Source organism: Odocoileus virginianus, chromosome 6, assembly GCF_023699985.2.
Source record: "Odocoileus virginianus isolate 20LAN1187 ecotype Illinois chromosome 6, Ovbor_1.2, whole genome shotgun sequence".
Lineage (NCBI taxonomy): Eukaryota > Metazoa > Chordata > Mammalia > Artiodactyla > Cervidae > Odocoileus > Odocoileus virginianus.
The window spans coordinates 2168623-2181642 of record NC_069679.1 but is presented as its reverse complement, the minus strand read 5'-3'; the positions used below and the strand labels follow the sequence as shown (position 1 = coordinate 2181642).

Below are 13020 nucleotides of genomic sequence, written 5' to 3'. Positions count from 1 at the left end.
CCTAATTGGGAAAGGAGTACGTCAAAGCTGTATGTTGTCATCCTGCTAATTTAACTTATATGCAGAGTACATCATGAGAAACACTGGGCTGGAAGAAGCACAAGCTGGAATCAAGATTGCTGCGAGAAAATATCAATAACCTCAGATGCAGATGACACCACCCTTATGGCAGAAAGAGAAGAACTAAAGAGCTTCTTTGATGAAAGTGAAAGAGGAGAGTGAAAAAGTTGGCTTAAAGCTCAACATTCAGAAAACTAAGATCATGACATCTGGTCCCATCACTTCATGGCAAATAGATGGGGAAACAGTGGAAACAATGACAGACGACTTTATTTTTTGGGGCTCCAAAATCACTGCAGATGGTGACTACAGCCATGAAATTAAAAGATGCTTGTTCCTTGGAAGAAAAGCTATGACAAATCTAGACAGCTTATTAAAAAGCAGAGACATTACTTTACCAACAAAGGTCTGTCTAGTCAAAGCTATGGTTTTTCCCATAGTCATGTATGGATGTGAGAATTGAACTATAAAGCTGAGTGCTGAAGAACTGAACTGTGGTGCTGGAGAAGACTCGTGAGAGTCCCTTGGACTGCAAGGAGATCCAACCAGTCCATCCTAAAGGAGATCAGTCCTGGGTGTTCATTGGAAGGACTGATGCTGAAGCTGAAACTCCAATACTGTGGTTACCCGATGTGAAGAGCTGACTCATTTGAAAAGACCCTGATGCTGGGAAAGATTGAAGGCGGGAGGATAAGGGGATGACAGAGGATGAGATGGTTGGATGGCATCACCGACTCAATGGACATGAGTTTGGGTAAACTCTGGGAGTTGGTGATGGACAGGGAGGCCTGGTGTGCTATGATTCATAGGGTCACAAAGAGTTGGACACGACTGAGCGACTGACCTGACTGATGCTCCCCGTATTCTAATGGCCAAGGCCTGCAGAAATGAGAATGTGGGTTGCGCTGAACCTGGGCGCGGGGGTGGGCGCTATGGGGGAGGCAATGTGGAGACCCCTCTGCTTTGACCAGGCCAGCTCAAGGAGAGCTGGTGTAAAGCTGAGATCCCGGAAGCCTCCTTCCGCTACACATGTCTGACTCCTGGACTGTGCTTTGCAGACCCCTGAAATCCCACAGGCATGGAGGGGGCCCTTCCAGGGGACTGGCAGATGGTCCATGACCTCAGAAAGTAGGAGATCAAAGAAAGAAAATCATCTTTTAGAAATGAGGTAGGCAAATTTTTTCTGTCAAGGGCCGGAGAGCATTTATTTTAGGATTTGCTGGCCACGTGGCCTCCAGTGTACCTGCTCAATTCTGCTGTTGCAGAAGAAAAGCAGCCATAGGTGCCACGTAACCAAGAGTGAGGCTGTGAGCCAATCACACTTTATTTACCAAGCAGGCCATGATCAGCCCGCAGCTTGCAGCCCTTTGTCCTAGAGGACCCCTGAAGAGTCCTTGCCAGCCTCATGCGGTCCTGCGTTCTGCGCTTCTCCCGCACCCGGTTCACATCCCCCCACGCTGTGCTCTAGAAACGTGTCCTGTTTATCTGTCTGTGGACCCCATGGCTTCTGGAGCAGGGACTGTGTCCCTGGAACCAGACAGAACAGCTGTTTAATATTAATACTTATCTGGGGAGAAAGTGTGAGAGTGCTGCAGGGGGAGCTGATGTTGACGGCAGACAAACGTCTCGGGGGCATTTCCAGCCTTTTGGCAAAAATTTACAGGAACAAGGGACTCTTTTCAGGAGCTGTTTATTAGGTGGGCTGTGCTTCTAGGAAAGATCCAGGAAAAAAAGATCTTGGCTGATGTCAAGCACCACCAGCAGACAGCAGCCTGGCTTCCAATTTCATCTTTTGTTAAAATGCAGACCCATGGGTGGATTCTGACGTCAGGGCTAAACCCCAGAAAGCAGTGCTACTGGAGCTGCCTGTAAATGGGCTGCTCCCAGCCCCCAGGGACACTTCCTGTCACAGACCCATCACTATTCACTGCAGCCTCCTTTGATGAGGAGGAAAAACACCATGGCTGGCCAGAGATATAAAAATCCTTTGTTATCAGAAAGTCTAGAGTGTCTCTCCAGGCCAGAGTAGCACCATTAGGTGACGTCAATGGCTCAGGACATCCGAGCCCCACGTCTTCACCCTTCTCAGAACAGCAGCTAATTTATGGCAGTAAAGACATTTCTATTTCGAGCCTCAGAAAAGAGGAGGCGGCACCTCTTCTTCTGCATCCCTAAGTCCTGTGCGAAGGGCTTGGCTCCACCCCGTGAGGCAGGAAGAGCTTACAGGTGGCCAGAAGCCAGGAGCAGGCCGTTCATGCCCACCCCAGCTCACCGACAGCTTGGGGACCTGCTAAGTGCCAGGCAGCACAGGCACACACAGACAAGCACAGCCCAAGGACCCTGCTGGAGAGGAGAGGCCGGGAGGCACAGGGCAGCACCATAAGGGCGGGCGTGATGCGCAGCAAAGAAGGCGCTTCAGGGGCTTGCGGAGGGAGCTGGAACTTGATGGCATTTGGGCTGGACCACGGGCGGCTAGCAGAATCCGGGGACCTGGAGCTGCAGGGAGAATGATAGCAGGAGACAGGGTCCCATTCACTAAAGGAGAAAGTGGCAAAGCAGGAGGAGCAAGGCCTGGTTAGTGGCGGAGGCTGTGCCTGGTTTTGGATGTGGGCTGCCTTGACTCATTTCTGAAAAGGCGTGAACGAGCCCCAGCGGGCCTGTGTCCTGTGCTGTGGTCTCACAGCCCGTATGCGGGCTTGCACCGCCTGGGTTCACTAGTGTGCCTCTAAAAGCCACCAGGATGTCCCACAGTTCTCCCTGCAGTCACTTCACCTCTCACGTAGACCTCATCCTTCCGCCTGCAGGTCTAAACTTGGCAGCTGAATTTTTTTTTTTTAACCTATGAAAGTCAGTTCCCCTCCTTCTTCAGAGGTCTCCAAGGACTTGCTTCTCTGCATGGACTTCTGGTATTAACACATAACTGACTGGAGGTGTAGTAACCCCACAGGTATCAGTTTCTGCAAAAATCCCCCAGTCGATAATGAAAATCGCTTGATTCCAGATGAAACCATGCTGATGGAGGCATTTTTCTGTCGAACTAAATCTTACAAAAAAGTACATGGTTGCTTTTGTTATTCTGGAATGCTTTTCTAACATTCTTAAGAAAGAAGAACAAAGCTGGAGGTGTCACACTTTGTTATTCCAAACTATGTTACAAAGTCATAGTAGTCAAGACAGTATGGTACTGGCATAAAAACAGACACACACATCAACACACCTATTGATGGAGATCAACAGAGAGTCCAGATATAACCCACATATATACGGTCAATTAATTTATGGCAAAGACGCCAAGAATATACAAAGAGGAAAGAATAGTCTCTGAAGTAAATGGTGTTGGAAATTAAATAGCCACATGGGGAAGAATGAAACTGAGCCATTATCTTACCATACACAAAAATCTACTCAAAATTGATTATAGTATTGAACAAAAGACCTGAAATCATGGAACTCCTAGAAGAAACCATAGGAGATAAGCTCCTTGACTTTGGTCTTGGCAGTGATTTTTTGACACCAAAAGCAAGGGCAAAAAGACCCCCAAAATAAATAATTGGGACTGAACAAAGTCATCAACAAAATGAAAAGATATCATATCAAATGGGAGAAAGTATTTGTAAATCACATCGTTGATAAGGGAATTAGCATCTAAAAAATATACAACTCAATAGCAACAGCAAACAAACAATCCAATTAAAAAAGTGCATGGAGGATTCAAATAGACATTTTTCTAAAGAAGACTTCCAGGTACACAAATAGGTTTTCAACCTCACTAATTATCAGGGAAATACAAATCAAAACCATATGAGATATAAACTCACACTCACTAAAACGGCTATTACCAAAAAGTAAATAAAATACAAATAACAGGAGTTGTCCAGGACGTAGAGAAAAGGGAACCCTTGTGCACAGCTGCTGGGAATGTAAACTGGTGCACCATGGGGAACAGCAGAGAAGTTCTTAAAAAATTAAAAACCCAGATGCCCATCAGCAGACGAATGGATGAGGAAGCTGTGGTACATATACACCACGGAATATTACTCAGCCATTAAAAAGAATTCATTTGAATCAGTTCTAATGAGATGGATGAAACTGGAGCCCATTACACAGAGCGAAGTAAGCCAGAAAGATAAAGACCATTATAGTATACTAACACATATATATGGAATTTAGAAAGATGGTATCGATAACCCTATATGCAAAACAGAAAAAGAGACTCAGATATATAGAACAGACTTGTGGACTCTGGGAGAAGGTGAGGGTGGGATGTTTCAAGACAACAGCATCGAAACATGTATATTATCTAGGGTGAAACAGATCACCAGCCCAGGTTGGGTGCATGAGACAAGTGCTCGGGCCTGGTGCACTGGGAAGACCCAGAGGGATCGGGTGGAGAGGGAGGTGGGAGGGGGGACTGGGATGGGGAATACATGTAAATCCATGGCTAATTCATTTCAATGTATGACAAAAACCACTGCAATGATGTAAAGTAATTAGCCTCCAACTAATAAAAATAAATGGAAAAAAAAATTAAAAATGGGACTACCATATGATCCAGAAATTCCATTCCTGGGTATTTATCCAAAGGCAATAAAATCACTAGCTCTAAAAGATTTATACACCCCATGTTTACTGCAGCATTATTTACAATAGCTGAGACACGGAAACAACCCACGTGTCCGTGGATGGCTGAATGGATAAAGAAAATGTGGTTTCTATACATACAATGAAATACTATTTAGCCACAGAAAAGAAGGAAATCTTGCCATCTGAAACAACATGGATAGACCTTGAGGGCACCACGGTAAGTGAAGTAAGTCAGGTGGAGACAGACAGACACAACATGTCATCGTTTATATGCAGAGTCTAAAACAAAAACTCAAACTCATACAGACAATAGTTTGGTAGTTGCCAGAGGTGGGGGTGGGGTGGGTGAAAGGGACGCAGGAGGTCAAAAAGCACAAGCTTCCAGTTATAACAAGTAAGTCCTGAGGATATAGTGTATAACGTGGATTACGGTTAGTAATGCCATGTTCCATATTTGAAATTTGCTAAGAGTTGGTATTAAACATTCTCATTAAAAGAAAAAACTTGTAATTATGTATGATGATAGATGTTAACCACACTTACTGTGGTGATCACTTCACAATATATACAAATACTGAATCATTAGTTTCTAAAGAAGCATGGGCATGGATACCTTCCAAGGGTTTACATATCAGGAAGCTCACTGTACTCAGCCTGTGTCCTCGGAAGCCACCTTCTCACTGGGAGGAGCTCAGGAATCTTCAGTCTGCAGTTCCTAGTTTACCTCCTTGCCTGGCCGGGCTTCCTCCTGATCCCAGTCACCTCCCAAGCCTCCAACATGTTACCCAAAAAGGCATTATGCCCTGAGCCCTTCATATCCTTCACAGACACTGTCCCTTCATTTAAAATCTTCATCTAAGTCAAAGGCCATGTTTGAAAGGTTTTCAAAAATAGATCTCTCTCTCTCTCTCTCTCTCTCTCACACACACACACACACACACACACAGTGGAATACTATTCAGCCATAAAAAAGAATGAAATCTTGCCATTTGCAACAACATGGATGGACTTTGAGGGCATTATGTGAAGTGAAATAAGGCAGAGAAAGACTATGATATCACTTATATATGGAATATAAAAAATAAAATGAACGAACAAAAAAGAAAGACTCAGGTATAGAGAACTAGTGGTTACCAGTGGGAAAAAGGAAGGGAGGAGAGCAAAATTGGGCAGGGGATTAAGAGGTATAAACTACTATGCATCAAATAAGTAAGCTACATGAATATATAGAACAACACAGGGATTACAGGCAATATTTTATAATGATAAATGGACTATAACCTTTAAAAAATTGTGAATCACTATGTTGTACTGAAACTTACATAATATTGCACATCGAGTATATCTAAATAAATAGATTTTTATTAAAAAATAGACCATTGGTAATTAAGTTTGTTGAATAGTTTTTAATCAACAAACTTCAAAGCATAAAGTGAAAATACACACAGGCCAGTACTAAAGTATAAATCAAAAACAAAAAAATGCCAACACCATTGCTGTCTTCTATGATAAAACTACCTAAATAAAGTTCCTAAATACAGCAACTTATTAAAGTTCTGTTACTTCAGAAAACACTCAAATACATTGTTCTGCATGACATAGTGGTTAAAGAAAATCGCAGTGCTAACTGGAAATGATTTCTGTTTTTGACATGAATCTATAGGGGTGAAATGCTCAAATAAATATATACTTTTCATGTAAGAAAGTAGAAAATGAGAACAGGTTTTATTTGGAAGAAAAAAAATTATGATCTCATTAAATATATTGGTCCTGCGCTGTTCAGTCACAAGCTAAACCATAACCTATGTAGCATTACTAATAAAGTGCATAGGCTTGCTGGAGAATCTTTTCTTTTACTGTTTGTCTAAGGGCCTAATCTTGCCCTAAAGCCTCGACGTTGGCAACTACCGTAGATGCGGAGAGAGACAGAGAGTGGGGGTGAGAGGGTAACGGATGCATGGTCACGCCGACAAAGCAAATGAAGCAAGCCGCACACCTTACCTGCTTACTTTTGTCACTGGTGCAACACAGCTTCTTCAGGGAGACAAAATGCCTGATTTTCCTAATAACATAAATAATCCATGATTAGCGACTGACATACGAGACAACAAGTTAGCAAATGAAAACATCAACAGAATCTTCTTCAAGTAAAACTCCAGGGTCCATTCTGGGGCAGGTTTTAAATTCCAATAAAACACAATCTATAAAAGATGCATTTTTTTTTTTTTTACACACAGTCTACACCTGCCTTCAAAAACTGGGCTTTCCTTTTCATCACAGCTGGCTCAGAAACACTCTCTTAATGGATACTTCATTTCTAACTGACTCCTGAAGGCCGGCTCCTAGACAGCCTCGGTGACAGGATGAAATGCTACTCCAAACAAAATGGGTTTTAATTCTGCAGACACGAACACTTTTATAGCTCATATAGAAGGCCAAGACTCATTTGGACATTGAGCAAAGTCCCTGGTTGCTATTTTTAATATTCCACATTCTTTCATAGCCTGGTCATCATATACGTGATGGCACTTTTCAGGGCAGAGAAAAGTCCTCTTATTTTAAGGCTATGGACAGAATCCCAAGACTGCCTGTGGTCTTGGTCATCACCACAAGGAGATGGAAAAGACAACAGGTGCCTCAGTCCTACACGGAGATCAGCGGACTTTTCTCCAGAGTGGAGCAGAATTTCGCAGGCCACGTTAGGGTTCACAGTAATGCCCCTCTTCTCTGTGGCTCTGCTTCTGTCTCTCTTGGGTTCAGTTTTCTCTGAGGACTCTGAAGACAGAATCGAACATGCTGGTTATTCTGTATTGAGCTTCACTAAATAGGAAGAGGTACAATGTCCCTACCCTTAATAAGACTTTCTTCTGATAGTTCACTGGGGGGAAATATTGGGGGGCGGGGAATAACACTGCCTCTGGACAACAGAACTTCTTGCTCTTACCCATAAAATCAGAAAGATCAGAAAAACTCATCCTGACAGAAATCACCAAAGAGTAGCATGGTCTCCTCTGCTTTGTAAGCTAATAATTCTGGTCACACACATCTCAGGTTGAAAACACATTCCCGGATGAAGTCGGAAACAACAGTGTGATGGCCAGCATGGCCGTGAGTTCTGACTGCGGCTGGACATGCCCCGCAGAGGCCTGCGTGCTCGGTGGGGTGAAGAGGGCCCTTGGGGGCCTTTCTCTGCACGCTCACGGCCCCTGTCAGGGCATGCCAGTGCCCCCACCACCTGGAGTGAAGCAGAGGGGCAGGAAACCTGGGGCAGTGGTCTCTGAACTGAGCAGGGAACAGTTTCAAAACTAACCAGTAAGTAAAATCGGAGGGGAAGCAACCTGCAGACACTGTTCTGGCTACAGAATGTCTTCCAACCTTCCCCAGGGGCTCAGACGGTCAAGAATCTGCCCGCAATGCAGGAACCTGGGTTCGATCCCCGGGTCAGGAGGATCCCCTGGAGGAGGAAATGGCAACCCTCTCCAGTATTCTTGTCTACAGAGTTCCTTGGACAGAGGAGCCTGGTCGGCCACAGTCCATGTGGTCGCAGAGTCGGACACGACTGAGTGACTAACACACACAATAAGTCAGGACAGGACTCTCCTTTCTGGTTATTCACACCGTAACTGCTCTTTTTCCAAAATGCCACCCAACGGCGTGTGGACCTTATACACCTCTACTTTGAGGCTGGTTGGTTGACTGTAGGCTCCTTTACAAAGGCTCCGTGGTGGGGTACTGTTAGGGGGTCCTGTTTGGCTCCACAAACCTTCTCACAAAACAACTGGGAGAAGGAAAAGGAATTGCATATTTTCTTTGTTTCTCTGCAAATGAATAGGCTCCTCTGGTAAGCTGAGGTTACATGGAATCAGCTGCCTCAGCTTCTGGTCAGACACCTTTCTCTCCTAAGCATGACCCTCGTGCTCTCCCCTCGTGAGCGAGCCCCGAGGCCTGGCGAGATCATCACAGAGCCGGAACCCCAAGGAGAGGAGCTCAGCTCCCAAGAGGCCCGAAGTTCTGTAGTTGCAGTGATGACAGGGAAGGTCTACAAACTGGCTCCTTGGGGCGTGGGACAACCACAGACAACCAGATGGAGGTGGACAGTTGGGTTGAGGCTTCCTAAGGTCCACAAGCAGGAGAAGAGGGGATGATCTGTTCAGTGGCTGCGCAGAGGTGGCCTTGGCACGCATTATATACACACCCAATCCTATTGTATTGGTGGGTTCAACCCACTTGCATTTCCCATTTACAGACCCAATGCCCACAGGGGCCCCTCAAACAGCAGAGGTTAAGAGTCAGCGCTTACCCTCCTTGGCCGATCACCGGAGTGATCTTCACATGCTGCTGGATGCTGTCGCCGGATTTCCGTCTGGCGTAGTAGACCCCCTGCCACTCCTACACGGACAAAGAGAGGTCTCAAGATCCTTCCGTCCGGGTACTCAGCGGCTCCTACAGAGGGTCTCATCACGTTCAGCAGTGAGATTCCCACATGCTTTTCCTACACCTCACAGAACACTGCTCTCTAGCTGTGCCCATTGTGGCGCTGAGTAAGGCTCAGTCACGGGGCCCAGCCACAGCCAGGCTGCCCGTCCCAGGCTCTGGGCTCTCAGCCCCATGGGTGTGGTGGCACCAGGTCGAGGAATTCTTTAAGGTCTCTCTTGAGATCTTTATGACAACCTGCGAGCCTGGTTCTCATCCCCCTTCAGGTGCAGATCTGTCCACTGAGGCTCAGCGATGCCAACTAATTTGCCCACATGAGGAAGTAGAAAATGTGGTTATAAATCTATCTCAACTCCCCTTCTACTATCCTCTGGGGCCTCCAGTCAAGCCTTCTCTGGGCTCAGTCTGGCTCCCGGTAGGTTCCATGGATGAGGCAAAGGGGAGTGTGAGGTTCCTCCTGCATCCAGACCCTGGGGAACCCGGCAGGGCGAAGAGCCTGGCGGCCTCCAGGGGGAGCCTGAGGCACCTCCACTGCTTCTGGGAGGAAGTGGCTGAATCAGGACGTGAGATGCTCTTCTCACCCAAATACTCACACGGGAGCGCCAACTGGTACACGGGCTGGGGTCACCAGGTGTGTGGCAGCACTCTCCCAGCAAAGTTTTTTTGGAGGACCTGTCCTGCTTCCTTTTTGGTCTCACTCCCCTAATATTCTTCTATTAATACAAACTTACTGCATTCCCATACAACGGTCCCACAGTGAAGAAATGCAAAGCTATCGAACTCCTTCACATCAGAGAAAGCATCTGAATGCTTCCAAGAAAATGCCCAGGCAGTTCCTGCTCCAAGGGCAGCGGTCTGGAAGGAAGGGCTTGTGGGAGATGCCCACTGCATCCACACCACTGCCTTCATCTGCTGGGATGCAGAGAAGGCTGCCGGACAGACTGCCGAGGCAGGGACGAGGGAGCTGTATGTCTCTACTCAACCGTGATGAGTAAAGAGACTAGAAAAAAAAAAAAGACTGAAAAGTGGGCCTATGAAACATGTAAATACTGATACTAAATCCTTGTCCTTCAAACTCTGGATAAACTAAACCCTGGGAGGAACTCTGCTCGGAGACAGGTATGAATTTCCAGCCATCACAGGTGAGATATAATCACATGGAGGAAGAAATTTCCTTGTAGAAAATCTTCAGATTCTACATCATCGTGATAAGCACCAGATTTGCCTGCTATCCAAAATTAACTCAGATTTGAACTCATCTTACAAACATAAGAGATTTTTCACTTAACTGTAATATTATTAAAGAAGCCCATGTGAAAGAGGTGACATAGTGTATTAGTTGGGCAGGGTCTGTGGATGGGTTTGGTTTCACCCACCTTGCCCTTCTTGATGCAGGTGTTGATGGTGTCGAGAAGGTCCGCCCGGTTCTTGTCACTTTTGGGCAGCTCGGCAAGTTCTTTCCCCAGCAGTTCACCTTTGTGGTAGCCCATCATCCTTTCGAAGGCTGGGTTGACATACTGTGAATGGGAAGTGGGTATGAGTCAGGACAGGATGCCGTGTGCCTGCAGAACACTTGTCAGGGCACAGAAAATGTGCCCTGGGCCAGCGTTCTCTGATATGGGTCCAGACGAGTCCCCCAGCCCCAGTGAGTGGGCTCCCTCCTGACCAGCAATGCGCTCATTCAACTGCCATCCCAGCACCCCGGGCCCTCTGGAAACTGGAAGAAATTCTTCAGCAGTAAAAATAGCAAGAAACCTTTATCTACTAGTGCCCCCTTCCAATGGGCCTTATTCATCACCCACTGCCCATGAAGAAAGAAAAAACTCAGAAAAAAAAAAGAACACATAAAAATTAACTAGAGGGATGTCCCTGTTGACCCAGTGGTTAAGACTTCACCTTCCAATGCAGGGGATCCCTGGTCTGGGAGCTAAGACCCCACATGCCTTGCAGCCAAAAAACCAAAACATAAAACAGAAGTAATATTGTGACAAATCCAATAAACACTTGAAAATGGTCCACATCAGAAAAAAGTCTTAAAAAAGTTAACTAGAATTCCACTCAACAGGTCGTGGCTTCTATTAATCACATTTCTACAAGGAAGCAATTTGATCTCTCATGTCTAGATAATATTAATAGATAATTGCCACTGTCTATTAACCAATGCTATGCCTTGGGGCCACTTCCGGTCTAACTGAGGCATAAATTCAGTTAAAAACCTTGGGCAGGAGGCAGTCCTTTCACAGCTGGGCACAGTGCAGGGTTTAGGCATTGTCCCCACTGAGCACATGCAGGGATGGGCAGATTCAGAAGCTTCTTTCCACAATTCTGTCCAGGGCCCTGGAATTTAGAGCTATACCTTGGCTGCCTCCCAGCTCCTGTCCACAGCCTCCCATTTCGTCTCAAAGAACAGAATCACCAGATGAGCAGCTGAGCAGAGGGTAAAGCAACAGGGCCGTGGGGAGAATGTGAGCGCATTGCATCTAGGTCACGGATTTCTCTGGGAGTAACTGACATCCACCTGCTGCTTCAGAAAGGGTCTTGCACATGGCCTCACTTTTGCCCTCCACAGCGATGACAGCAGCAGGGAACACGGTGATGCAGGCACAGGTGGGGAGCCACTCCCTGGGGAAGCTGGCTTCTACTAGCACCGTCCGCCCTGGGAGGAGGAGGGGCTGGGGGGCGGCTCTCGGGCCTTCCAGGGGTCACTGAAGAGGAAGGGGCGGTAACACTGTCTTCACTGACCTTCTATCACTTGCACGTGGCAGTCGCCGGCCTCCCTGGGCGGACAGCAGGACCCCTGCTCATCAGGTCGGGCTCACAGTCCCCCGGCCCAGCCCTGCCTGCTGCCAGGAGGCCTGGGCTAGTCTTCCAACCTGCAGGACTCTGCCCACCTGCTCTCTGCCTAGAGGCCCTGCCCCGCCTCCTGGTCATGTCAACTCCGATTTCCACCCCCCTCCAGCAAGCTGTCCTTAAGCCCTACACAGGTGGAGCCTGTGCCTCTCCGACGACTCCCACTCTCTCCTGTGCAGGCTTCTGATGCCCTATTACACTGAATCTAAATTCTTTTCTTTCTCTCTCCCCAACTAGACATGAAAATCCTCAAGGGCAAAGGTAACTTCAGATTTGTCTTTGGATATTCAGGACTATTCAGTAAACAGCTGAGGAATGGATAATACTTGAGAATGTGTTGTTCTCCTTATTTGTTGGCCAAATGCTCATATTTTCCTATGTGTTTACTCTGCTTTGACTAGTAGGCTGTAAAGACAGGTAGAAGTCATAGCCCTTCATTCATGCCAGGCGACCTCACAATGCAACAGGTACTCCAGGACATGGACTGTGAAGCCAAGGCACTCAAGTTCACATCCTGGCTCTGTCCATCACTAGCACCACGGGCAGTTGGACCTCAGTTTCCTCATCTGTAAAATGGCCTGGACAGTAGTACCTGCTTCATAGAATTGTTTTAAGAAACAATTGTTTTAATAAACAAGCATGTGCAAAATGCTAAGTGCTGCATCTGGTGCATGGTCAGCACCACTTAAGTGTTTTGAAGCGAACAGTTTCTATGGATGGAAAGGGAGAGAGATAATCTTTATGAATGTCAAGTGCTACTGCCGCCTGCACTGACAGACACATGCCTGTGAAGCGGAGCTGCCCCGAGAAGGACTCTGGTATTGAACAAGAAGATATATGACGTAACTCACTCATGATGACACCTTTTAAAATCTATGGCACAAAGGCCTTTTACATTTCCCCCTTATATATAACATCCTCTCTTCAACCTCCTCCTTGTTCTTGAGTTTTATATTTAGGAAGCTGGTAGGCTTGTGAAGGGGCCTGAGCGGGTGCCCCAAGGGAAACTCTGCAATCAGTATAGTTTCCTTTTTAATACAAGGATTCCCCTAACCAGGCACCCACCGTCCCCAGCCCCTGATCCTTCCTCTT

At 46.6% G+C, this 13020-nt stretch overlaps 1 protein-coding gene across 5 annotated transcripts in view; it reads right to left on the bottom strand.

Moving 5' to 3' along the window:
* PDE8B (phosphodiesterase 8B) overlaps positions 1-13020 on the bottom strand; it is a 254927-nt gene that overhangs the window by 61467 nt on the left and 180440 nt on the right. For all 5 annotated transcript variants that reach the window (XM_070468576.1, XM_020902681.2, XM_070468574.1 and 2 more), the window contains exons 8-10: positions 10455-10595; positions 8945-9033; positions 6646-6706 (exon numbers count right to left, since the gene is read on the bottom strand). In XM_070468576.1, the coding sequence (XP_070324677.1) occupies positions 6646-6706; positions 8945-9033; positions 10455-10595 (291 nt within the window). The remainder of the gene's footprint in view (positions 1-6645; positions 6707-8944; positions 9034-10454; positions 10596-13020) is intronic.